The sequence below is a fragment of the Anolis carolinensis genome, unplaced genomic scaffold (genome assembly GCF_035594765.1).
Source record: "Anolis carolinensis isolate JA03-04 unplaced genomic scaffold, rAnoCar3.1.pri scaffold_11, whole genome shotgun sequence".
NCBI classification, from domain to species: Eukaryota; Metazoa; Chordata; class Lepidosauria; order Squamata; family Dactyloidae; genus Anolis; species Anolis carolinensis.
The window spans coordinates 123,897-151,829 of NW_026943822.1; the positions used below are offsets into that span (position 1 = coordinate 123,897).

A 27,933-nucleotide genomic window follows, 5' to 3' on the forward strand; every position below is an offset into this window, starting at 1 on the left:
AGGGGTCCAGACAGACTCTCTCCGTTCCTGGATGATCCCGGCAGAGAGGGAGGTGGATGGGCTTCTTTCTTTCTCGTTCACCAGTGGACCTCTTCCCAATTGATGCTCCTACGTTGCCAAGGCTGAGTGGGGAATGTTCATCCTACAGTTGCTCATTTGCTCTTGAAACTATTGTGGTGCCTCGCCAGACTACAACTCCCAGCATTCCATAGTACCGAGCCATGGCAATGAAACCACTTTCATAGCAAGCTGCATGCATTCAACAGCGTCAGCCAGCGCACTCCAAATCTGGCCAAGAGAACCCCATGATAGGCTTGTTCTGCATCAGAGCAAACTTTAAGGGATGCTGCAAGGACCATCGAGGGATTCCCAAACATTGATCCTCCAAGGTGTAAGGGCCGGGCTGTGGCGCAGCTGGCTAGTAACCAGCTGCAATAAATCACTACTGACCGAGAGGTCATGAGTTCAAAGCCCTGGTCGGGTTAAGCCCCTGACCATTAAATAGCCCGGCTTGCTGTTGACCTATGCAGCCCCGAAAGACAGTTGTATCTGTCAAGTAGGGAAATTTAGGTACGCTTTATGCGAGAGGCTAATTTAACTAATTTACAACACCATAAAACTGCCAGCAAAACACGAGGAAAGGAACGAGGAAGTACAGCCACTAGTGGACGGTGAAGCAACAGCTCCCCCTGTGGTCGGAATTGTGAAGCTGGAAAAATGTTAAATGCCTCTGTGTCTGTCTATACTGTATGTTGTTTGTCTGTTGGCATTGAATGTTTGCCATATATGTGTTCATTGCAATCCGCCCTGAGTCCCCTTCGGGGTGAGAAAGAAGGGCGGAATATAAATACTGCAAATAAAATAAATAAATAAATAATGCATAAGCTTCCATCTTCCTCGCAGTTACGACTGGTGGGGACGAGAGAGAGAGAGAGAGAGAGGGCCTTCTCGGCCGTGGCCCCATCCCGGCTCTGGAACCCCCTCCCCAGGGAGGTTGGGTTGGCACCCTCTCCATCCTCCTTCGAGAAACAACTAAAGACCTGGATGGTCAGGTTGGCCTTTGGAGAGACAGGCACTGGATGACCAGCCTCAGTTGCCGTCATAACTCTATCCTGAATTTTATTAGGTCCCTTTTATTTTGGTATTTTAACTGATGGTGTTATTTTTATATTGCTGCTGCAGTCCCCCCCCCCCCCCCCACCAATGAAGTCGACTGAATTGTACTTGGTGGTTGATTGATTTACTACTGTATTAACTCTTGTCTTATTGTCTTACTGTATTTTTTTTTGTACAGTAGAGTCTCACTTATCCAACATAAATGGGCCGGCAGAACGTTGGATAAGCGAATATGTTGGATAATAAGGAGAGATTAAGGAGAAGCCTATTAAACATCAAATTAGGTTATGATTTTACAAATGAAGCACCAAAAACATCATGTTATAGCTCAGTGGCGTTTGAACTGGGGCTGGATGGCTGTCTGTTGGGAGGGCTTTGACTGTGTCTCCCTGCCTGGAAGAAGCGGGTCGGACTAGATGCCCTTTGGGGCTCCCTTCCAAGTCTAGTGAAATATAAACTGCTTGGGAGCCCTATGGTTTTTGAACTGAGGTTGGATGGTCCTCTGTTGGGAGGGCTTGACTGTGTCTTCCTGCCTGGCTGCAATGGGTCGGACTGGATGCCCTTTGGGGGCCCCTTCCAAGTCTAGTGAAGTATAGACTGCCCGGGAGCTCAGTGGCTTTTGAACAGGGGCTGGATGGCCGTCTGTTGGGAGGGCTTCGACTGTGTCCTTCCTTCCTTCCCTGCAGGAGGGGGAGGGGCTAGATGCACTTTCCAAACCAGGAGGCTGGCGGGGAAAGGCTCCCCCGGAGCATGCGCAGAGCGCGGCCTTTGCTTTGGGGCCCGGGAGGGGCGGGGCTCCTTCCTCCTCCTCCCGCTCCAGATCCGGAGCCCTGGCAGCATGCGGACGCGCTCCAGAAGCGCTTTCGCCGCGGGGAAGAAGCCCCTCTAAGGACCCGCGATGCAAGGCTCCTCGGTGCGGCGGCGGGCGGCGGGGGCGGCGGGGCTCCTCCCGGGCAGCGGCAGGTGAGTCTCCCGGACGGAGGGAGGGCGGGCGGGCTTGGCGGCCCCGGGAGGAAGGCAGGCCAGGCCAGGCCGCCGTGGGACCCGATGGCCGGCCGGGCGAGCCCGCTCCCGGCTCCCTGCGGCCAAAACTACAACTCCCAGGATGCCATGGGGCAGCCCACGTGCATGTGATTCTGGGGCAGCAGATAGGAATCCCCCCCCGCCCCCCCCGCCCCCAATGGAGGCAAAGCAAGGCCTTGATTTGTGTTGCAAGAAGCAGGAGACACCTGGGCTCATAGCAGAACATAGAGCACTTTGGGACCACTGCTCCTTGGAATATAATAATAATAATAATAATAATAATAATAATAATAATAATAATAATAATAATAAAAATAATAAAAATAATAAAAATAATAATCAACAACCAGAACATAGAGCACTTTGGGACCACTGCTCCTTGAAAAATAATAATAATAATAATAATAATAATAATAATAATAATAATAATAATAATAATAAGCAATCAGAACATAGAGGACTTTGGGAACACTGCTTCTTGAAATATAATAATAATAATCAGCAATCAGAACATAGAGCACTTTGGGACCACTGCTTCTTGAAAACACACCAGACATCACAGTTGTGGAAAAGAAAAAGGTTTGGATCATGGATGTTGCCATCCCAGGTGACAGTCGCATTGACGAAAAACAACAGGAAAAACTCAGCCGCTATCAAGACCTCAAGATTGAACTTCAAAGACTGGCAGAAACCAGTGCAGGTGGTCCCGGTGGTGATGGGCACATTGGGTGCCGTGCCAAAAGATCTCAGCCGGCATTTGGAAACAACAGACATTGACAAAATCACGGTCTGCCAGCTGCAAAAGGCCACCCGATTGGGATCTGCAGCATCATCCGAAAATACATCACAGAGTCCTAGACACTTGGGAAGTGTTCGACTTGTGATTTTGTGATATGAAATCCAGCATGTCTATCTTGTTTGCTGTGTCATAATAAAATAATAATCAGTAATCAGAACATAGAGGACTTTGGGACCACTGCTCCTTAAAATATAATAATAATAATAATCAACGACAACAATGAGAACATAGAGGACCTTGGGACCACTGTTCCTTAAAATATAGTAACAACAACAGCCAGAGAGCACTCTGAACCCAACCAAAGATGCATCCAGAGCAAATTTGCCCAATATAATAAACTTCAAGTACTGATCTAATTTCTCAGGGTTTACGTGTCATGATGTGAGTTGTAGTTCACCCACAACCTTAGGCATTTTCCACAATTTAAAAATTGGCTTTTTCAAATAACCTGGGCAACGCCATGTATGCAAGCAATATATATATATACACACACACAATAACTAAACTCTAATAAGGAGTTTGTTTAATCTATATTTTGCTGATAAAACCCAATTGCCGTGTTGTGGAAGGAGGCATAGCACTTTAGCACTTTATCTATGTTTTGAGTTTACAACCTATGATGTGCACTTTGCTAATCTACTATTACAACCTCACTGTTTTTAAATCTTATGTTTTTAATAAGTGTGTTTTTATTCTTTTTGGTTAATGTGCAAATATTACAATTGGTGCATGTTATTGTTTATTGATGTATTGTATATTGTTATTGTTTTGTATTTGATACTTCTGTGAGCCGCCCCAAGTCCCCTCCAGGGGAGATGGTGGCGGGATACAAATAAACCTATTATTATTATTATTATTATTATTATTATTATTATTATTTTATTATGACACAGCAAACAAGATAGATATTCTGGATTTCGTATCACAAAATCACAAGTAGAACACTTCTCAAGTGTCTAGGACTGTGTGATGTATTTTTGGATGATGCGTGCAGATCCCAGTAGGGTGGCCTTTTGCAGCTGGCAGATCGTAATTTTGTCAATGTCTACTGTTTCCAAATGCCAGCTGAGATCTTTTGGCACGTCACCCAGTGTGCCCATCACCACCGGGACCACCTGCACTGGTTTCTGCCAGAGTCTTTGAAGTTCAATCTTGAGGTCTTGATAGCGGCTGAGTTTTTCCTGTTGTTTTTCGTCAATGCGACTGTCACCTGGGATGGCGACATCAATGATCCAAACCTTTTTCTTTTCCACAACTGTGATGTCTGGTGTGTTGTGTTCCAGGACTTTGTCAGTCTGGATTCGGAAGTCCCACAGTACCTTTGCGTGCTCATTCTCCAATACTTTTGCAGGTTTGTGATCCCACCAGTTCTTTGCTGCAGGGAGGTGGTACTTGAGGCATAAGTTCCAATGAATCCTTTGGGCCACATAGTTGTAGACAATAATAATAATAATAATAATAATAATAATAATAATAATAATAATAATTGTCTACCAAGGTGTTTTGCCACCATGACTAAGTTTGGCAAGTCCTGCTGTGCGGTGTGGATGCCCCGCTTGGTCAGGGTCCGGCCAGGCCAAGGGGTCACGCGGCCTCTCTCTCCTCCGCAGGCACGGGGCGGGCGGGGAGGACGGACCCTGCAAAGCCCCCCGCTTCCACTTCGACCTGTGGTTTTATTTCACGCTGCAGAACTGGGTCCTGGACTTTGGCCGCCCCATCGCCATGGTGAGTCCCTCGCCTTTTGTCGCGTTTGGGGCCAACGTTAGCTTGGAGAAAAGAAGGCTGAGAGTGCGGGGGGGGGGGCACTGGGGAGGGAGGGAGGGAGGGGGCAAGGCTCTTTTTCCGCCCCAACACAACACGATGGAGCCACGGAGTCCAAGGGCAGGAAGAGAGATCTCCCCTCAACCAGTGCTTCTCAACCCGGGAACCCAGGTGTTCTTGGCCTTCTCCTCCCAGAAATCCTATCAGCTGTTAAACTGGCTGGGACTTCTGGGAGTTGTAGTCCAGAAACATCTGGGGAGGGACCCCAGGTTGAGAACCACTGCCCTAAACGCTAGGAAGAACCTCCTGATGGTAAGAGCTGTTTGGCAATGAAATAGACTCCTCCTCTTACGGTTTTTAAAGAAAGGTTGCTTGGATGGCCACCTGTCAGGAGGGCTTTGATTGTGCTTTCCTACCTGGCAGAATGGGATTGGACTGGATGGCCTTGGGGTCCCTTCCAACTCTAATAATAATAATAATACAATATAATAATAGTAATTATATATGATATATTAAATGTAATATTACTAATAATATTACCATATAATGATATAGTACAATATAGAATTTAATGCTTATATTGTGATATGCTAATAATATATTGTATGTACATTTGATTTGTAAGACGTTTTGAGTCCCCTTCAGGGTGAGAAGAGCGGGATATAAATGTAGTAAATAATAAATAAATAAATAAAATACTAGGAGTCTATTATCTGTCAGTTATGGCAAAATTATTGGACTTTGTGGCCTTTGGGGGCCCCTTCTCTTGATTCTATAGCCTTACGTCTTCATGAACCCACTGATTTATATCAGGCTGGATGGCCATCTGTTTGGAAGGCTTTGTGCTTTTCTTTCCTGGAAGAACGAGGTTGGACTGGTTGGCCTGGAACTTCCCCCCACCTTCGAAGTTGACTGAATCGCATTGGTGGTTGTTTGATATTATTACTATTGATATTATTGTTGTTGTTTAAATCTTTGTTTTAACTTGTTTTATCATCTTCTTGTGTTTTAAACTGTGTGTATTGTTAATGTATTTGTGCTGTTACTTTTGTAACATTGTGAGCCACCCCGAGTCCCCACGGGGAGATGGTGGCGGGGTATAAATAAAGTTTTATTATTATTATTATTATTATTATTATTATTATTATTATTATGGCCTTGGAGCCCCTTCCAACTCTAGGATTCTATCTATTATGGCAAAATTATTGAACTTTATGGCCTTTGGGCCCCCTTCTCACTCAAGGAAGCTTTGATTCTACAGCCCTATTTACCCATGAATTATTTCGGGCTGGATGGCCATCTGTCTGGAGGGCTTTGATTGTGCTTTTCTTTCCTGGAAGAACGAGGTTGGACTGGGTGGCCTCAGGTCCCCTTCCAACTCTAGGATTCTATTTATCTCTTGTGGCAAAAGGGGGTGGACTGGGTGGCCTTTGGGATCCCTTCCAACCCTCGGATTCTATGAAGTCTGGGTATGTTAAATGGAACGCTGGGCAGGCCTCCCTTCTCCCTCCCAAGGCACCATCTGCCCTCCGTCCGTCCGTCCGTCCGTCCCGGCCAAGGCAGGCGTGCCTAAGCTGCTTAACCCCCCAGCTAGGCCTGCCGGCCCCCCATCCGAGATTCCTTTGCCTCCCCCACTTGGGACACGGCACCCGCCCTTGGTTGGCATTACCAAGCCAACAACATAAAAGTTGATTATGTCTGCTGTGTTACGTTTCTGTATGTTGTTTTTGACAATTGACTATTTTGCACATATGTTGGAAAACGCCCTGAGTCCTCTTGAGGAGATAGAGCATTATATAAATAAAGTTGTTGTTGTTGTTATTATTATTATTACTAGCTGTGCCCGGCCACGCGTTGCTGTGCCGTTGTCTGGTGGTGTTGGTGAGAAATTGTTGAGGCAGTGGTGGTATTGAATGTCTGTTGTATGGTTGTCTTTATGTTTAGTATACACACTGAAGTGGATTATATGGCAGTGTGGAGTCAAGATAATCCAGTTCAAAGCAGATAATATAAGATTCCAAATGGGTTATATAGCTGTGTGGAAGGGCCTTGAGTCTACACTGCCATATAATCCATTTAAAATCTGATAATCTGTGGAAGAGGCCTAAGTGAGGCCTAACTGTGCCTGTCCCCTGGGCTGAGTAGGTTGCTAGGAGACCAAGTGGGTAGAGCTTAGCCTTCAAACTGGCAGCAATTGGATAAAAACAATTATTCCCCTCCCTGTAATTAGGACTTTATTTTTCTTTTCTTTTTGTTGTATCAACCTTGAGGCGTGGATGATGGGTTGTGTTGTCAAATTTCAAGGTGGGGGGGGGGGCTGTAGTTTTGTTGTTTTGTCCGCTGCCCTGATGCCATCACTCTTTTATATATATAGATTATTCTTAATCCTCTACTCAGTTTGGGATGGGGCTCAACCACCTTGCCTGCCTCCCTCCCTCCCTTCCAGATCGTGCTTCCCCTGGAGTGGTTCCCGCTGAATAAGCCCAGTGCCGGGGACTATTTCCACATGGCCTACAACGTCATCACGCCCTTCATTCTCCTGAAGGTAAACCTTGAGCTCTGTGAAGGGTCATCGCTGTCAGGAGGAACTTCTCAATAACTTTAAAGCACAGGTTCTTTTGGATGCAATTTCTGTGTGACATTCGACATACAGATTCTATGTAACTACATTCCCAACCTACTTACTTACAGTAGAGTCTCACTTATCCAACACTCGCTTATCCAGCGTTCTGGATTATCCAACGCATTTTTGTAGTCAATGTTTTCAATACATCGTGATATTTTAGTGTTAAATTCGTAAATACAGTAATTACTACATAGCATTACCGCACATTGAACTACTTTTTCTGTCAAATTTGTTGTATAACATGATGTTTTGGTGCTTAATTTGTAAAATCATAACCTAATTTGATGTTTAATAGGCTTTTCCTTAATCTCTCCTTATTATTCAACATATTTGCTTATCCAACATTCTGCCGGCCCGTTTACGTTGGATAAGTGAGATTCTACTGTACTTTTACTTACATAGGCAATCCCTCGTAGCCTGATGATGATGGCCCCCCAAGTGTAGTGTCTTGGTGGTGGATACGCTATTCTTGACCCACACGTTCTTCCTTCCGCAGTGAGGACATCGGTTTCCAGGTGGAGGCGGCACTTTATCAGTCACCTTGTTTACAATATTTATATGGTGCACTTTACCCAGTCTACTTTTACAACCTCTCCATTTTAATCCATGTTTTTATTAGTTTTTGTCATTTATTTTTATTGGGTAATGTTTAAATTTTTATAATTGTGCATGTCTCTTGTCTATTGTTGTGTTTTATATTGTTACTAGCTGTGCCCGGCCACGCGTTGCTGTGGCAAAGTGGTGGTGGTATTGGTTAAAAATTGTTGTGTAATTTTTATTTGACGTTATTTGCGATTTTTTATTATTTTTATTGTAAGTTATATTTTTATTTATTATATTTTATTATTTTCTTATATTATTTTTAGTTATTTTCTGTTATTATAGTATTTTATTGTATTAATTTTTAGTGTTTTTTATTATTTTTTATTGGGTTGCTAGGAGACCAAGTTGGAGGAGCTTAGCCTTCTATCTGGCAGCAATTGGATAAAAGCAATTATTCCTCTCTCTCTAATTAGGACTTTATTTTTCTTTTCTTTTTGTTGTATCAACCTAGAGGCATGGATGATGGGTTGTGTTGTCAAATTTCGAGGTTGGGGGGCCTGTAGTTTTGTTGTTTTGTGGGTCGCCGTGATGCCATCACTCTTTTATATATATGTTTTTATTCCGGCTTGGCCCCATGTAAGTCGCCCTGAGTCCCCTTTGGGGAGATAGAGGCGGGGTATAAAAATAAAGTTGTTATTATTACTATTATTACTATTATTACTACTACTACAAGGCGGGCCCGGTCAGGGTTGGCTTGACGCGCCTCCCTTTCGCCCTCCATTCGTGCCTCTTTGAGTTCCACAGCACTGCTGGTCACAGCTGACCTCCAGTGAGACCTCTCAAGGGCCAGGGCTTTCCAGTTCTCGGTGCCTATGCCACAATTTTTAGTGTCAGCTTTAATCCCATCTTTCAGTCTCTTTTCCTGCCCACCAACATTACGTTTTCCGTTCTTGAGTTCGGAGTAGAGGAGCTGCTTTGGGAGACGGTGATCTTTGGGCATTCGGACAGCGTGGCCTTCAGTCCAGCGGAGTTGATGGCGTAGGAGCATCGCTTCAATGCTGGTGGTCTTTTCTTCTTCTTCCAGCACGCTGACATTCCTCAGCCTGTCTTCCCAAGAGATTTAAAGGATTTTTTGGAGGCAACGCTGGTGGAATCGTTCCAGGAGTTGAACCCAAACACCAATGGATCTGAACCAAACTAAAATAAAAACATGGGAAAAGTTCATTAAGCCTGTCTTTCCAAAAGAGAACGAAAACGTGGTTATGGGACCAGGCATTTGAGCAAGAGTAGCAGCAGAAATGAGATACAGTAGAGTCTCACTTATCCAACATAAACGGGCCGGCAGAACGTTGGATAAGTGAATATGTTGGATAATAAGGAGGGATCAAGGAAAAGTCTATTAAACATCAAATTAGGTTATGATTTTACAAATTAAGCACCGAAACATCATGTTATACAACAAATTTGACAGAAAAAGTAGTTCAATACGCAATAATGCTATGAAGTAATTACTGTATTTACAAATTTAGCACCAAAATATCACGATGTTTTGAAAACAATGACTACAAAAATGCGTTGGATAATCCAGAACGTTGGATAAGTGAGACTGTATGAATATATGACTCACTGACAGACCCCACCTGGACATGAAAAGCGCCTTAAATGTATATTTAAATGTATAACTATGTATGTTTTTAATGTATACTCTTAATTGTATTGTAATTTTTAATCTTGATGGATTTTTAAATCTGATGTAAACTGATCTTTGATGTATATGCTTATATTGTAAGCCACCCTGAGTCCCCTGATGGGTGAGAAGGGTGGGGTAGAAGTGATGTAAGAAATAAATAAATAAGCCGCAAAAACTTTGTTTTTGAGGGATATCCTGCTATAGCACGTTTTACGATAGATTTTCCATTAATATCTCATCAAGTCTCAACCAATTCAGCGTTGTTTTTAGAGTAGAACAACTACTTTTAAAGCACGGACCACACAACCAAACAGGAAATTTCACTTTTGAAATTTGGTTACATAGTGTTATGGTATCCATGGATCCTCCACGCATGGGTTCCATGGGCCTTTGAAAGGCAACCGTAAGGGGGGTTTGGCCCTCCATGGAAATGAGCTTGACCCCTCTGCTATAATGGCCTTGCTCTGGTTCAGACTGGAATCTGAAACTGGATTTTGGTCCAGGAAGGGACTGAACCGTCCCCGTCCGTCTTCATGGGGGGCTTGTGGGAGCGGAGGAAGGTCCTCCTGGCATCCCTGCGAAGCCCTGTTTCTTCTCTCCCTGCTTTGTAGTTGATCGAGCGCTCTCCCAAGACCCTTCCCCGGTCCATGGTGTACATCTGCATCATCACCTTCGTCATGGGCGCCAGCATCCACTTGGTGGGCGACTCCGTCAACCACCGGCTGATCTTCAGCGGCTACCAGCTCCACCTCTCCGTCCGAGAGAACCCCATCATCCAGAACCTCAAGCCGGAGACCCTGGTAAGGAGCACTGGGGTTTAATCCAGGCTTTAAAGCAGGCATGGGCCAACTTCAACCCTCTGGCAGTAGGCTGTTAGAAATTGTGGGAGTTAAAGTCCAAAACACCTGGAAGGCCAGAGTTTGCCCATGCCTGCTTTAAAGAGTTGTGAATCCACTCCAGGTTTTGATGGAGCTCTCCAAGGTGCTGCAGCCTGCTCCTAAGCACATTCAGCACCATGGATAGAGGTCAGATGAGTCAAGACCTGGAATGGACTCTCTGGAAGGGAAGCCACCAATTGCTGCTTCTCTCTCCTTGAATTTTTTCATTCCTTCCCAGATTGACTCCTTTGAACTGCTGTACTATTATGACGAATACCTCGGGCACTTGATGTGGTAAGTTCTTATTTTCTTCATGCTCCCCCCCCCCCCCCCCGGGGCCTATTTTTAACTTATTAGCTGTTAGAAGTATTTGTCAATCGTTTCTCTGCCTGCCTTAGCTTCCAACTGTTTGAAACAGTACCATCTGAAAAGTTATTATTTTATGACACAGCAAACAAGATAGATATGCTGGATTTCGTATCACAAAATCACAAGTTGAACACTTCCCAAGCGTTTAGGACTGTGTGATGTATTATTGTTGTTGTTGTTGTTATTGTTATTATTTTATTTATTTTATTTTGCTTTATCTCTTCCAAATGAGACTCAAAGTGGCTTACCGTGAAAGCATACAATTTAAAATATACAAATATACCTAAAGCATCAGACAAGCTGAAACAAGACAATGCAAAACCGGTTCTTCTCACATTTAACCCAGAATGGCTCATAAAAGACACAGAGAAAAATGCAGAAAAAGTTAATGTTTCATGGCGCGCGCGCGCGCGCGTGCGCGCACACACACACACATATATATAGAAATACATTTTAATGTATGTGTGGAATTTTACAGTGTTTATATGTTTTAATTATTCTGTAACCTGCCAACAGTCACGAGGAGAGGCAAGTAAGAAATAAAATTATTATGATATATACATACTGAATATCACTTAAAAAAAGAGAGAGAGCGAGAGAGAGAAAGAAAGAACCCATTTCTGGCAAACTCCCCCCCTTTTTTCAGGAACTGGATCCATTCTAGTTTTCAGTTTCAACTTTCAAAGGCGAGACCCATCATTCTGAACCCTAAATTAGGCCCACGATGTTGGCTATCTCCTTTAAAGTTCAGACTAAAACCTGGAGTGGATTTGCTGGGTTCAACCGACCTTGCCAGGGGCCTTTTGGGCAACAGGGCAAGTGAGTACAGCCAAAAAGTGAGTGCCTGCTCTCCCGTCCGCAGGTACATCCCCTTCTTCCTCATCCTCTGCATCTATTTCTCCGGCTGCTTCATCCCTTGCAAAGAGGAGCAGCCAAGAATCCCGCTGGCGGCCATTCTCCTTATTGGGCCCAGTAGCCTCTACTACTGGTAAGCGAGCCAAGCGGCTACTGGGAGGGCTGGGAAGGGGGGCCTCCATTGTGCACTTGTGTATGCATTTATGTTATATACGCGCACTCACAAAATAGAATCCCCCATAAGTTCAAGCCACAGAAAAGCCGCTTGCTTTGGAGGAGTAAATAGATTTATTTATTTCGTGTCAAAAGCATTGCATAACAAATACATTTTAAAAATGATGAAAAAAATAGAGGAAATAGTAAATAGATGCTTTCCTGCATTCAGCCTGGCTGCAAACTGGGTTTGATCCGGATTTTGATTTGTTGCACAAAATGTATTTTATTTATTTATTTACAGCATTTATATTCCGCCCTTCCTTCTCCCTCCGAAGGGGACTCAGGGCAGATCACAACACACAAATACACAGCAAACATTCAGTGCCATTAGACATACAGGACGGACAAACAGATAGAGGTATAGCGGCATTTTTTCCAACTTTGGCGCCTGGAAGCTATGCTCGATGCCGGCCACAAGGGGCGCTGTCGCTCCATCCGCCAAGACGACGAGCCCTTGATCGCAAAATTTTCCTCGTTCTTTGATCACCGGCATTTTTATGGTGCCGTAAAATACCTCCCTGCTTAAGCGGTGCCCAATTTCTTTACTCACAGCTCAGCTGTTTTTGAACTGCTTAGGTGGACAGTGAGCTGGGTTGACGGTCAGGTGTTCACTCCGACTCAGGCTTTGAACTGCCAACCTTTTGGTTGGCGATGATCTATTGCTGCTGGTGATTAACCAGCTGTGCTGAAGCCCGGCCCTTTATTTATTTATTTATTTATTTATTTATTTACAGTATTTATATTCCGCCCTTCTTTCTCACCCCGAAGGGGACTCAGGGCGGATTACAATGAACACATATATGGCAAACATTCAATGCCAACAGACAAACAACATTCAGTTTTAGACAGACACAGAGGCATTTTTAACATCTTTCCAGCTTCACGATTCCGGCCACAGGGGGAGCTGTTGCTTCACCGTCCATTGGTGGCTGTTCTTCCTCTTCTTTTCCTCGTGAGCAGTTTTATGGTGCTGTAGATTAGTTAAATTAGCCTCCCGCATAAAGCGTACCTAAATTTTCCTTACTTGACAGATGCAACTGTCTTTTGGGGCTGCTAGGTCAACAGCAAGCCAGGGCTATTTTTTTTTTTATGGTCGGAGGCTTAACCCGACCCGGGCTTCGAACTCATGACCTCTCGGTCAGTAGTGATTTATAGCAGCTGGTTACTAGCTAGCTGCGCCACAGCCTGGCCCCTCTGAATTAATAATTGGGATATTTTTTCCCCTGAGACAACATCTAATTTGGACTTTACGCCCTATACGCTTCAGGTCCAACCTATCTTGAAGGCCGCATCTCCTTCTATGAACCGGCACGGGTTTTAAGATCTACCGGGGAGGCCGGCCCTCCTCTCAGTCCCACCTCTGTCTCGAGTGCGGCTGGTGGGGACGAGAGAGAGAGAGGGGGCCTTGCTTCTCGTTGGTGGTCTCCCCGGCTTTGGAATGCCTTCCCAAGGGAGATCAGGCTGGCTCCCGCACACCTGGCTTTTCCAACAAGCCTTCAATCATGTTTAGATTCCCTAATAATGCCTATGAGGACCTTTAGATTCTTTATTTGCACTTTACAATTCTGAGATCGAACACTGCTGTTTTATCTACAATTGCTATATTTTATTGTTTTTACCAGGGGGTGTTGTGAATTTCTGATGTTGTGTTGACTGTTTATTTTCTATGTTTTGTTTTGCATTTGTCGTATTCTGTATGTCACACCTTGAGTGTTCTGTGAGCTGCCCCAAGTCCTTCTGGGAGATCTATATGCTGGATTTCGTATCACAAAATCACAAGTCGAACACTTCCCAAGCATTTAGGACTGTGTGATGTATTTTCGGACAATGCGCACAGATCCCAGTCAGGTGGTCTTTTGCACCCCTCCTGTCAGAGGATGCTGGGATAGGGAGATAAATCGATCGTCCGCCACCCTGACTGATTTGATGAGTCCCTTCTCTCCGTCTGCTCACCCGAAGGACCACTTGATGCAGCAGCAAAAGGGGAACCAACAAAACAACAGCTTAGTCGTTGTTTTACTGCTGATCCCAGCAGGTCTAATTACTTTATTTTACAAGATATTTACGATTACTGAAAGCCATAACTCTCCAGACACATGGCGCTTTGCTTGCCAAGGCTGTCATCTGTACAAGCTGGCACCTCCTGCCTTCCTCAGTTCATGATGAAAGTTCAAACGGAAGCCCTGACCTATTGGTCTTGTGGGCAATCAATCAAGCTGGCTTGTGCTTAACCTTTGCACTGCCGGAAACACACAGTTGCAAACACCCAACAGCATAACTTGATATAACATTTCACTCTAACAAGAGAACACAATAACACAAAGTGCCCGAGATGGTCTATATGGGGAGATGCGATTTGACCAATAGCCTGGGCCTGAGCTGTTTAAGGCTTTATAGGTAACGACCAGCACTTTGTATTTAGCTCGGAAACGGACCGGCAGCCAGTGGAGCTGCCACAACATGGGAGTGTTACATAGTGCTGTTGTTGTTGTTGTTGTTGTTGTTGCATGTGGGGGAGTGAACTGGCGAGGCCGGGGTCCCCAAGCCCGCCAGCCTCTCTCCCCCCTGCGCCAGCCCCCCTTTTCCTCCTTCTCACAGTGTGAGCCTTCCTGGCAGGTACCTGGTGACGGAGGGGCAGATCTTCATCCTCTTCATCTTCACCTTCTTTGCCCTGATGGCCCTGGTGATGCACCAGAAGCGCAAGGGCCTGCTCATGGACAGCAACGGCCGCTTCCTCTTCTACTCCTTCGGCATCACCCTGGTCCTGATCGCGCTCTGGGTCGGCTGGCTCTGGAACGACAGGATCCTCCGGAAGAAGTACCCGGGCGTCATCTACGTCCCAGAGCCCTGGGCCTTCTACACCTTGCACATGAGCACCTTGCACCCTGCCAAGGCAGGCAGTGTCTGACGCACCAAATCTAATGCTCGGCTCTTCTTTTTTGGGAGGGTGGGGGGCTAAATGACCTGGCCAAAATGAGAGTGTGCATTAGATTCGCGTCACGCAGTCATCTTAGCACTGAGCCAAAGCCAAAGAGGAAGCTCCTCCTTAAGGGACCTCATCTCTCATTTAATTGCACTGACTTAATGCTATGAGATGTTGGGATTTGTAGTTTGGTGAAGCACCAGCATCCTTTGGCAGAGAAGGCCCAAGACCTTGCCAAACAACAGCTCCCATGTCTCCATAGCATTGAATCAAGGCAGTTAAAGCAGATTCATTCTACGGCATAGATGCACCCTAAGGAATGATTCCCAAAGTGGGCGCTACTGCCCCCTGGTGGGCGCTGCAGCGATCCAGGGGGGCGGTGATGGCACCTATTAGGACATGGGGGCGGGGCCAGCGGTGGGGCGGGGCCTCTTCCCAAGTGCCAGAGACAGGGCTGAGCCCCTGAGGCACCTGTTAGGACACACGGGGCGGAGCTAGAGGAGTGGGCGTGGCTTCTTCCCAAGAGCCCGAGACAGGGCTGAGTATATACCTCTACTGAGGCGCTTGTTGGGACACAGAGGGCGGAGCTAGGGAAGGGGGCGGGGCCTCCTTCCAAGAGCCCAAGACAGGGCTGAGCCTCTATGCCTCTCCTAAGAGTCCTTTTAGGACTAAAGGGTGGGGCTAGGGAAGGGGGCGGGGCCTCCTTCCAAGAGCCTGAGACAGGGCTGAGCCTCTATGCCTCTCCTGAAAGGCCATTTAGGACTAAAGGGTGGGGCTAGGGAAGGGGGCGGGGCCTCCTTCCAAGAGCCTGAGACAGGGCTGAGCCTCTATGCCTCTCCTGAAAGGCCATTTAGGACTAAAGGGTGGGGCTAGGGAAGGGGGCGGGGCCTCCTTCCAAGAGCCTGAGACAGGGCTGAGCCTCTATGCCTCTCCTGAAAGGCCATTTAGGACTAAAGGGTGGGGCTAGGGAAGGGGGCGGGGCCTCCTTCCAAGAGCCTGAGACAGGGCTGAGCCTCTATGCCTCTCCTGAAAGGCCATTTAGGACTAAAGGGTGGGGCTAGGGAAGGGGGCGGGGCCTCCTTCCAAGAGCCTGAGACAGGGCTGAGCCTCTATGCCTCTCCTGAAAGGCCATTTAGGACTAAAGGGTGGGGCTAGGGAAGGGGGCGGGGCCTCCTTCCAAGAGCCCAAGACAGGGCTGAGCCTCTATGCCTCTCCTGAAAGGCCATTTAGGACTAAAGGGTGGGGCTAGGGAAGGGGGCGGGGCCTCCTTCCAAGAGCCTGAGACAGGGCTGAGCCTCTATGCCTCTCCTGAAAGGCCATTTAGGAGTAAAGGGTGGGGCTAGGGAAGGGGGCGGGGCCTCTTCCGAAGAGCCCAAGACAGGGCTGAGCCTCTGAGGCGTTTGCTAGAACACGGGGGCAGGGTATAGAGGTTCATCCCCATCAGGCACTTGGGAAGAGGCCCCGCCCCCTCCTCTAGCCCCGCCCCCTCCGTCTTGGAAGGCGCCGCAGGCCAAAGATAGAAGCTCAGCCCTGCCTCAGAGCTCGTAACTCTGCCCATCCCAGTCCTGGCCGCCCATTTGTGGCCCCGCCCACCTCTCTAAGCCACGCCTCCCTTTCCAGGGGGTGCCGAGTCCTATTTTTTCTGGAAAGGGCGTGGTAGGCCAAATAAGTTTGGGAACCACTGCCCTCAGGTTCTCCTTCTTTGGTGTCCTAACACTTTGGTTTTTAAAGGAAGGAGTCCAAACAGCCACCCAGTGCAAGGTTCAAAAGATAAAAAGATGTGTATATTAGAGCATCTTGCAAAGGCCACAGAAATAGTCAGGCCTCTCTGAGTATAGAGCTATCTTCCCTCTATGTAAAAAGGATAAGCGAATACTATAATTATTTTATTTTGGTTGCCAAATTCAATTGATGTTTAAATAGTGGAGACTATTACAGTCTGGAAGATACTACTGTGGATTATAACAGTTGACAGTAATATTGTATGTATATGGTGCTCTGAATTACATAGTGCAACTTATGTTTTGAAACTTTGTAGTATTCGCTTATCCTTTTTACATAGAGGGAAGATAGCTCTATACTCAGAGAGGCCTGACTATTTCTGTGGCCTTTGCAAGATGCTCTAATATACACATCTTTTTATCTTTTGAACCGTAAGTCATCCCTGGCAGGACTGCAAATGCAATGAGCGCCTTCTCTGTGGGTCATCAACGCCTGTTTCAATCCCAGAAGCAGAAGATCAGAAGGAAAGGCCTCCCTCGCATGTCCGCTCACTTCCCCCGTTTTCTCCGGGAAATTAAAACTATGCAAATACCATTGTGGAGAGCTCAGCGTTTCTTGCGTCTCCCGGTGACTTTTTTGACCCTCGAAGCCCTTTTGCAGAAATGACTCTTAAGGCCAGCTCCCCCGACTTGAAAAAGCCCCCTGGCTTGTGATGGACTACAGCGCCCATTGCCCCTTCGCCAGAATGGCTGGGGATGAGGGATGTTTTAGTCAAGGAACGTGTTTGGGGCGATCTTCAAAGCATTCTGTGATCGTTTTGCAAGAGAAAGAGATCCGAGCCCGGAGAGATGCCACGGGGGCTCCAAGAACACGCAAAGGGATCTCGCGCACCTTTTGAGTCCCACCCAGACAAAGGCGTTGGCGGCATGCGCTTTCCTAGGCGTGAAGGGCTTTCTCAGATACGGCCTGTTGCCACCGTCTTTCTCTTTGCCGAGACCTTTTCCAGAACGAAATCGGCCCCGAAAGGAGCTCTTCCTGCGCACGGCATGCTTTCTCCTTCCCGAGGCCGTTTCTGTGCTTCCTTCTTTCCCTTCCCTTCAAGACTCAGGTAGAAAACATTGATTTTAAGGAAGGTACAGGATTACATTTCTTGAACCCAAGGACTTCTCAAGTAGATCCAGTTGTCTCCATTTTCGGAGGATTTTGCAATTCCTAAACTGAATCCTTTTTAACTCTTCACTTTCCTCGTGTTGTGTACACACCTTGAGTGTAATCCAAATCAAGTGTCTGTTCAAAAATCCGTCGGCAGAAGAAATAAACGTTTACTAAAGTTTACCCATGTGGATTTTTCTCCTTTTCCAAAGAGCTAGAATCGCTTTGTTGTCTTTACACACGTGGAAAGCAGTTGGGCATTTGGGTCCAGTGCTGAATGGCCACATTGGTTTATTCATCTTCTATATATATAAAAGAGTGATGGCATCACGGCGACCCACAAAACAACAAAACTACAGGCCCCCCAACCTCGAAATTTGGCAACAAAACCCATCATCCTCGCCTCTAGGTTGATACAACAAAAAGAAAACAAAAATAAAGTCCTAATTAGAGAGAGAGGAATAATTGCTTTTATCCAATTGCTGCCAGTTAGAAGGCTAAGCTCCTCCAACTTGGTCTCCTAGCAACCCAATAAAAATAATAAAAAACACTAAAAATTAATACAATAAAATACTATAATAACAGAAAATAACTAAAAATAATACAAGAAAATAATAAAATATAATAAATAAAAATATTACTTACAATAAAATTAATAAAAAATTGCAAATAACGTCAAATAAAAATTACACAACAATTTTTAACCAATACCACCACCATTTTGCCACAGCAACGCGTGGCCGGGCACAACTAGTATATTTATATAATAATAATAATAATAATAATAATAACTTTATACCCCACCCCATCTCCCCGAAGGGACTCGGGGTGGCTTACATGGGGCCTAGCCCGATAAAACAATCAAATATCAATAACACAGCAATAAAACAATTATACCAATAAAAACATCAATATCAGAAAAAACAGTCGTTAAAATCGACATGAAACATACAATATTAAAACAGGAGACTAATTCATAGAACCCAGTGCAGAATGTGCCAAATGGGGAAGGTAATTTCACAGTTGAAATGGACAATAAAGTGCAATATAACATTGGCAGCACCTCAAGAATGGGCTATTATAAAATGGGCAGATAGATATGTTTATATCCCGCTTTATCTCTCCCGACGGAGGCTCAAAGCAGCTTGACAGAAAATCATTTGCATACAATTTGAAATAGACAAATATGCAGAGATTAAAACAGAATGAAATATAAACACTATTTAAAAATCCAGTTAAAATCAATTAAAACCTGTTCACAGTTAAAAAGCACAGCACCCCCTGACTTGAGAAACCTATTATTATATGGTATATAATAGATTATAAATAATAATAACAACAACACTGAAATGCTGGATCACTCTCACAACCACCAGGTCCGACTCACAAAGAAGCCACTGAAATCCACAAGAAGCATGTGGACAATTTCAACAGAAAGGAGGAAACCATAAAAATGAACACAATCTGGCTACCAGTATTTTAAAAACTCTAAAATAAGGACAGTAAATAAAGAGCAATACTCTAAAACCAGGGGAATTACAGACGGGAAACAATCAGGGGCAGCTAATACCTCCCAACACAGGATTCCCCCAGGCAGGAAGCAGCCAGGCTTTGAAGCTGCAAGGCTATTCAATGCTAATCAAGCTGACCAATTGCAACATTCACACCTGCCTCAAACAGATAAAGAGTTCTTTCTCCCACCCTAGACATTATTCCACAGATATGTAAGCCGCACTTGCCTAGTTTCCAACTGACCTCACAACCTCTGAGGATGCCTGCCATAGATGTGGGTGAAACGTCAGACGAAAATGCTTCTGGAACATGGCCATACAGCCCGGAAAACTCACAGCAACCTAGGTATTATTCTTATTATTATTGACACAAAGATAGAGTATGACACAGCAAACGAGATCTATATGCTGGATTTCGTATCACAAAATCACAAGTCGAACACTTCCCAAGCGTTTAGGACTGTGTGATGTATTTTCAAATGATGTGCGCAGATCCCAGCAGGGTGGCCTTTTGCAGTTGGCAGATCGTGATTTTGTCAATGTCTATTGTTTCCAAATGCCAGTGGCTGAGATCTTTTGGCACGGCACCCAGTGTGCCCATCACCACCGGGACCACCTGCACTGGTTTCTGCCAGAGTCTCTGAAGTTCAATCTTGAGGTCCTGAGAGCGGCTGAGTTTTTCCTGTTGTTTTTCGTCAATGCGACTGTCACCTGGGATGGCAACATCAATGATCCAAACCTTTTTCTTTTCCACAACTGTGATGTCTGGTGTGTTGTGTTCCAGAACTTTGTCAGTCTGGATTCGGAAGTCCCACAGTATCTTTGCGTGCTCATTTTCCAATACTTTTACAGGTTTGTGATCCCACCAGTTCTTTGCTGCTGGGAGGTGGGACTTGAGGCATAAGTTCCAATGAATCCTTTGGGCCACATAGTTATGCCTCTGTTTGTAGTCTGTCTGTGCGATTTTCTTACAGCAGCTGAGGATATGATCAATGGTTTCGTCGGTTTCCTTGCAGAATCTGCATTTTGGGTCATTATTATTATTATTATTACTATTATTATTATTACATCTGTCATGTTGAAAATATCTTTTCTGGCTAAGGCCTGTCCCAGAAGAGGAAAATCGGTGACCTATCTCTTGGAGGCCCAGCCTCCCTCCCAGAGCCAGAAATCCGTAACAAACGGCCTGCTTTTCAGACCCATCCATGTGCCTCTCTCTGCGCTTGGCCAGTCGATGCACAGTTCACCGCTGCGTGACCCCAGGGCTCCCTCTGGAAACAATCGCCTTACGCCTTAGCGGATGGGCGCGACTCGCTGGTATTTAAACCCAGCATGAGATGCCTTGCCAGCCATGTGGGATTATGGCCAAGCCCCCCAACGGTGCCCCTGCTGCTGCTATTTGGAGCATGACGGGACAGCCAAGGCTGGTGCAGGCCGTGCCGTGTTGCGGGCGATGGAGGGGACGGCCCAGACCAGGCCTGGCTTAGCAGGTGGTGCCTCTGCCGAAACCCAAGAACCCGAGTCTTGTGTTACACCTGCTGTTGTTATCGGCTGCACTTGGGTGGACTTTAGACTCCGATCTCAGAGGAAGAGCGACCGGGAAGCAGGCTGCGGAGGGGAGGATAAAGCCCAGCAAATGGTCAGTGGAGCCCAGACCCTTGCGTTTCCCCTCTCTTTCCAGGGCTTATTGCTGTTTTGCTTGTTCTCTCTGCAAGAAAGTGGGTCTTCTTTTGACACCCTGTCTGCTTTTGTGTCCTTTGCAGGCCAAGTTTCTCTCTCAGGACCAAATCCACGGTAAGCACCTTTTCAGACAAGCAAACAGATTGCTGTAAAGAGGTTTGGTCTCTCTGCCTTTCCTTTCCTTTCCTTTCCGCCTTGCTTCTAATTATGGAAGGACGTCCCGTCAGGCGCTGTATTCAAAAGAACCTCCAGAAGCCACCGATGGGTAGAAACTCAAAAGCCTGATAGTCCAAGCATGTCAAAAATAGTGCGCTGACAAGGCTTCCTGGTTCTTTTCTTCCTTCTTTTTTGTAAGGAAACAGTATTGTACCCACACACGAGTTGGGTTTGTTTTTAATTTGTTGGGCCGTTTTTGTGTATAAAGCAGAACAAGGTTATGAAATGCCAATTTGATCAGGTACAGGAAACCCATAGGTGCGATTTCACAGAGACCATGAAGAAGAAAGAAAAGACAAACCAAAGCGAACTGGACATTACCTTAATGTACTACAGTAGAGTCTCACTTATCCAAGACTCACTTATCCAACGTTCTGGATTATCCAACGCATTTTTGTAGTCAATGTTTTCAATACATCGTGATATTTTGGTGCTAAATTCGTAAATACAGTAGTTACTACATAGAATTACTGCATATTGAACTACTTTTTCTGTCAAATTTGTTGTATAACATGATGTTTGGTGTTTAATTTGTAAAATCATAACCTAATTTGATGTTTAATAGGCTTCTCCTTAATCTCTCTTTATTATCCAACACATTCGCTTATCCAACGTTCTGCTGGCCCATTTATGTTGGATAAGTGAGACTCTACTGTATATAGTGAATCCAGGCTATGTGCATAAATGAATTCTGTTTAGCCGTGGGGCCCTATCTCCACAGTATTATTGATGTCTATACGAATACAGGCATTCCTCAATCTGGGGGGGGGGGAAATCCCAAACACTTCTGGGTTGTTGTGAGTTTTCCGGGCTGTATGGCCAGGTTCCAGACGCATTTGCTCCTGATGTTTCACCCACATTTATGGCAAGCATCCTCAGAGGTTGTGAGGTTTGTTGGAAATTAGGCAAGTAGGGTTTATATATCTGTGGAATCATGTCCAGGGTGGGAGAAAGAAAATCTTGTCTGTTTGAGGCAAGTGTAATTGTTGCAAGTGATTACCTTGATTAGCATTGAATAGCCTTGCAGCTTCAAAGCTTGGCTGCTTCCTGCCTGGGGGAATTCTTTGTTTGGAGGTGATTAGCTGGCCCTGATTGTTTCTTGTCTGGAATTCTCCTGTTTTTGAGTGTTGTTCTTTATTTACTGTCCTGATTTTAGAGTTTTTTTAAATACTGGTAGCCAAATTTTGTTCATTTTCATAGTTTCCTCCTTTCTGTTAAAATTGTCCACGTAAAGAACACTCAAAAACAGAGGAATCTTTATCTCCTAATCCCCCAATCCTTGTTTCCACAACATGCCACATTTTGCAAAATCCAATTCTCAGAGAGACAGAAAGTGAGGTGGAATCTTCTGAACAAGAGCACAGACAGCAAAGAAAACACCTCAAGGGGGTTAATCCTTTCCTATACAATCCAAAGCTTATATAAATGTGTATGTGTGTGTATACACACACACACACACACACACACACACACACACACACACACACACACACACACGAGGGTTGAATGAAAAGTAATGCCTCCGCCTTCATAACTCTTCCACAGATGGCAGCTCTGGTCTGCGGCGGGTCCTGGCTTGTTCAGCAGACTCTCCTCTACAGTTAGTTCCATTTGGTGGGAAACCTTAGCATTGAACAGTTGTGTTGTTAAAGTGAGAAGTATGGAACCCTGCGCAGACAGTTGGTCAATGCGACTTAAGCAACGTGCAGTCACTGAATTCTTGACAGCAGAAGGTGTCGCCCTAAAGGAGAAAGACGTCACCTTCATTTCCGTAACGCGAGAGGAGTTCCTGGCAAATTTCAAGTCTGTGCGCTTTCATTTCAGGCATCAGCATCCTGGGGACCCATTGTGCACAGATCTTCCAATAACCAAGCCAAGCAATAATGTGACCCACACGTTCTTGTGAAATACTGATCATGCTTGACATTTCTCTCTGAGTGATATGAAGGTCATCCTGAATTCATCTGTCCACCTTTTGCTTGTGAAACTAGGTGGTTACTGTCACAGGATGTCCAACTCTTTGTTTGTCACGCAAGCCAGATGTTCCCACCTCAACATCTTTAAACTTACTCGCCCAACGACGCACAGGACTCACATCAACACAATCACCATAAACAGCTTCCATTCTCTGATGAATCTCCTTTGGGGTGACACTTTCTGCTGTCAATGACTACACGTTGCTTAAGTCGCATTGACCGACCGTCTGCGCAGAGTTCCATACTTCGCCCTTGAACAACACAACCGTTCAATGCTAAGGCTTCTCCATCTGCTCAGGGTTCCATACTTGGCACTTTAACAACACAACCATTCAATGCTCAGGCTTCCCTATCTGCGCAGAGTTCCATACTTCGTACTTTAACAACACAACAGTTCAATGCTAAGGCTTCCCCGTCTGTGCAGGGTTCCATACTTTGCACTTTAACAACACAACCGTTCAATGCTAAGGCTTCCCCGTCTGCACAGAGTTCCATACTTTGCCCTTTAACAACACAACTGTTCAATGCTAAGGCTTCCCTATCTGCGCAGGGCTCCATACTTTGCACTTTAACAACACAACCGTTCAATGCTAAGGCTTCCCTATCTGCGCAGGGCTCCATACTTCGCACTTTAACAACACAACAGTTCAATGCTAAGGCTTCCCTATCTGTGCAGGGTTCCATACTTTGCACTTTAACAACACAACCGTTCAATGCTAAGGCTTCCCCGTCCACGCAGGGTTCCATACTTTGCCCTTTAACAACACAACTGTTCAATGCTAAGGCTTCCTCTCAAATAGAACTGTAGAGGGGAGTCTACTGAACAAGCCAGGACCTGCTGCATACCAGGACTGCCATCTGCTGAGGAGTTACCAAGGTGGAGGCATTACTTTTCATCCAACCCTTGTATCTTGTTCACAGCTTGAGGACTGCCTGTTCTTACTCGAGAGGCATTCATCTGCCACGCTGGGCTTCTTGTTCTTGTGTTTCCCTCCCTTGCTTAGAGTTCAAGGAATGCTTTTCCCTGTACGATAAGAAGCACAAAGGGAAGATCAAGGCTGGAGACCTCATGACGGTGATGCGGTGCCTGGGGGCCAGCCCCACCCCGGGTGAAGTGGCCAGGCACCTCCAGCAGCACAAGATCGGTAGGTATTTTTATAAAAATACGTTTTAATATGTACATTTACAGGGGGTTTTTTTACAATGTTTATGTGTTTTAATTATGCTCTAACCCACCTTAAGCCATGAGGAGAGGCAGGTATTATTATTATTATTATTATTATTATTATTATATTTTTTCCCTGTTTTATTCCCCCAAGGGGACTCAAAGTGGCTTGACCATTAGTATGCAATTTAAAATCTACAAATATTCCACCACTGAAACAGAGTTAAACACAAACGGCACTTTAAAATTCATAGCTAAAATCCATCAAAACATATTCAAAGTTAAAAACCACTGTAAGAAATAACAATATTATTATTAGTACAGTAGTGTCTCACTTATCCAACTCGTTTATCCAAGGTTCTGGATTATCCAAGGCATTTTTGTAGTCAATGTTTTCAATATATCTTGATATTTTGGTGCTAAATTCGTAAATACAGTTACAGTAGAGTCTCACTTATCCAACACTCGTTTATCCAACATTCTGGATTATCCAAGCCATTTTTGTAGTCAATGTATTCAATACATCGTGATATTTTGATGCTAAATTTGTAAATACAGTAATTACAAAATAACATTACTGCGTATTGAACTACTGTTTCTGTCAAATTTGTTGTATAACATGATGTTTTGGTGCTTAATTTGTAAAATCACAACCTAATTTGAAGTTTAATAGGCTTTTCCTTAATCCCTCCTTATTATCCAAGATTTTCGCTTATCGAAGGTTCTGCCGGCCCATTTAGCTTGGATAAGTGAGACTCTACTGTATTATTATTTGACCTGCCGATTCCAAAAATGGCATCCCATTTTTGCCATCAGCTCTAGTTTTTTTTAGATATAGAGCGTATGCCATCTACTGCTCTTAATCTGCTTGCCAATAAGAAATAATTATCACCGTATCTAAGAAACCAAAGCAGATAACAGTCTATCCAATACGGTCTTCTGAATCAGCGCCTCAAAGAACCCCAGGAACAGGCCTCAAAAGCAAACCACCAAGAGAAAAATGTTGTTGTTCTTGTTGTTGTGCTGTGTAATCTAACCTGGAAGCAAGGCTATGATGTTTTCGGGAAGGCCTGGCTGTTGGACGTCCAACCCATTTGTGTTTGCAGATAGCCGCGGAGAACTGGACTTTTCAACTTTCCTGAGCATAATGTACAAGCAAATGCAGCAGGAAGACCCCAAGGAGGAGATCCTGTTGGCCTTGCTGATGACCGACAAGCAGAAGACCGGCTTCATCACCGTGGCCGAGCTGAGGGCCAAGCTCATGAACCTGGGAGAAAAGCTCTCCTGGGAAGAAGGTAACAATAACAACAATAACAACAATATAATGTAATACAATATTATACTAATAATAACATAATATTTTTTTTCCGTGTCAGGAGCAACCGGAGTTGCTTCTGGAGTGAGAGAATTGGCCGTCTGCAAGGACGCTGCCCAGGGAACATTGCCCGGATGTTTTGATGTTTTACCATCCTTGTGGGAGGCTTCCCTCATGTCCCCGCATGGAGCTGGAGCTGATAGAGGGAGCTCATCCATACTCTCCCCGGGTGGGATACGAACCTGGCAGCTTTCAGGTCAGCAACCCAATCTTCAAGTCACGAGGCTTTTATCCCCTAGGCCACCGGAGGCTCCATTATAATTAATAATAATATTAATTATATATTATATATTAAATGTAATATGACTAATAATATTACCATATAATGATATAGTACAATATTGTAATTTAATGCTTATATTGTGCTATGCTAATAATATATGTACATTTGATTTGTAAGCGCCCCGAATGAGCCACTTTGGCTGGAGCTCTTGCAAAGCCTGCCTTGGTTTCCTTTTTACTCCTGCCTGTGCCAGGGGTCCCCAAACCAAGGCCCAGGGGCCGGATGCAGCCCTCCAAGGTCATTTACCTGGCCCCCACCCTGATATATTATATCAGTTTTAATAGTATATTGTACATACATATAAGGTAAAGGTTTCCCCTGACGTTAAGTCCAGTCATGTCCGACTGGGGGTTGGTGTTCATCTCCATTTCTAAGCCGAAGAGCCGGCGTTGTCCGCAGACACCTCCAAGGTCATGTGGCCGGCATGACTGCATGGAGTGCCGTTACTTTCCCGCTGGAGCGGTACCTATTGATCTACTCACATTTGCATGTTTTCGAACTTCTAGGTTGGCAGGGCTGGGGCTAACAGCGGGCACTCATTCCACTCCCAGGATTTGAACCTGGGACCTTTTGGTCCGCAAGTTCAGCAGCTCGGCGCTTTAACACACTGAGCCACCAGGGGCCCCAGTTACATATAATATTGATAATATTATGATATACAATACTAATAATAATACCATATAATAATATTAATAATATGTTATATATTATATATAATATTACAGCATAGTGGTATAGTTCAATATCTCTATATATAAAAGAGTAATGAAATTTCGGCCTAGGACAAAACAACAAAACTACACATCCCAGAAACACTAAACTTGGCAGCACAACCCCTCATCCATGCCTCTACGTTCATACAACAAAAAGAAAAGAAAAATAAAGTCCTAATTAGAGGGAGAGGAAGAATTGTTTTTAGCCAATTGCTGCCAGTTAGAAGGCTAAGCTCCGCCCACTTGGTCTCCGAGCAACCCACTCAGCCCAGGGGACAGGCAGAGTTAGGCCTCACTTAGGCTTCTTCCCTACTGCCTATAAAATACAGATTATCTGGTTTTAACTGGATTATATGGCAGTGCAGACTCAAGGCCCTTCCACACAGCTATATAACCCATTTATAATCTTATATTATCTGCTTTGCACTGGATTATCTGGACTCCAGACTGTCATATAATCCACTTCAGTGTGCATTTTATACAGCTGTGTAGAAGGGGCCTCATATAATCCAGCTCTAAGCAGATAATATAAGATACAGTAGAGTCTCACTTATCCAACGTAAACGGGCCGGCAGAACGTTGGATAAGCGAATATCTTGGATAATAAGGAGGGATGAAGGAAAAGCCTATTACACATCAAATTAGGTTATGATTTTACAAATTAAGCACCAAAACATCATGTTATACAACAAATTTGACAGAAAAGGTAGTTCAATACACAGTAATGCTATGTAGTAATTACTGTATTTACAAATTTAGCACCAAAATATCATGATGTATTGAAAACATTTACTACAAAAATGCGTTGGATAATCCAGAACGTTGGATAAGCGAGTGTTGGATAAGTGAGACTCTACTGTACTTTATTTCCCATACCACCATACTTCGCCACAGCAACGCATGGCCGGGCACAGCTAGTAGTAATATATAATGCTAATATTGTGCTATGCTAATAATATAATGGGGCACCTCACTCTCTCTTAGACAGAGGTCACGGCAAACCTCTCTGATGAATTCCTGCCAAGAAAATCCCATTAAGCTCACTATAAGTTAGAAATGACCGTGCTTAGCAACGGTGTTGTTAATTTTCCAACTGTAATGACTTACAGTGGACAACCTCTTGAAGGACACCAAGGTGGGACACAACGGGATCGTGAAGTACGAAGACTTGGTCCGTTCCATCACGCTTCCGGTGGTCGACTACTGAGCCAGGACGGGGACTGGACACGAGCTGGGTTGGAGGCCTGCAGCCTGTCTCTCTGGCGCCTCTGCTGCTGGTTTGCCTTACAAAATAAAGCCTTTTAGATAGAGATGAATATGGAGTACCTTTTGAAACTGGTA

General features: G+C 44.9%; 2 protein-coding genes across 4 annotated transcripts; both read left to right on the forward strand.

Moving 5' to 3' along the window:
* Positions 1 to 25: 25 nt before the first annotated feature.
* On the forward strand, positions 26 to 17,856 carry cln6 (CLN6 transmembrane ER protein). 2 transcript variants are annotated; one of them, XM_062963078.1, is made up of 8 exons: positions 1,217 to 2,079; positions 4,222 to 4,289; positions 4,549 to 4,663; positions 7,146 to 7,244; positions 10,170 to 10,358; positions 10,675 to 10,730; positions 11,668 to 11,793; positions 14,493 to 17,856. In XM_062963078.1, the coding sequence occupies exons 1-8, from the start codon at positions 1,819 to 1,821 to the stop codon at positions 14,782 to 14,784; spliced, it is 1,206 nt and encodes a 401-aa protein (XP_062819148.1). In that variant the 5' UTR covers positions 1,217 to 1,818; the 3' UTR covers positions 14,785 to 17,856. The 2 variants fall into 2 exon arrangements, with proteins under 2 accessions (XP_062819149.1, XP_062819148.1); XM_062963079.1 differs by lacking the exon at positions 11,668 to 11,793 and having other exon boundaries at positions 26 to 2,079; positions 7,074 to 7,244.
* On the forward strand, positions 11,723 to 27,908 carry calml4 (calmodulin like 4). Of its 2 annotated transcripts, none has more exons than XM_062963080.1 (5): positions 11,723 to 11,793; positions 20,948 to 20,978; positions 24,061 to 24,201; positions 25,328 to 25,516; positions 27,702 to 27,908. In XM_062963080.1, exons 3-5 carry the CDS (start codon positions 24,126 to 24,128, stop codon positions 27,797 to 27,799), a joined length of 363 nt encoding a protein of 120 aa, XP_062819150.1. In that variant the 5' UTR covers positions 11,723 to 11,793; positions 20,948 to 20,978; positions 24,061 to 24,125; the 3' UTR covers positions 27,800 to 27,908. The 2 variants fall into 2 exon arrangements, with proteins under 2 accessions (XP_062819150.1, XP_003227303.2); XM_003227255.4 differs by lacking the exon at positions 11,723 to 11,793 and adding an exon at positions 20,136 to 20,823.
* Positions 27,909 to 27,933: the final 25 nt, after the last annotated feature.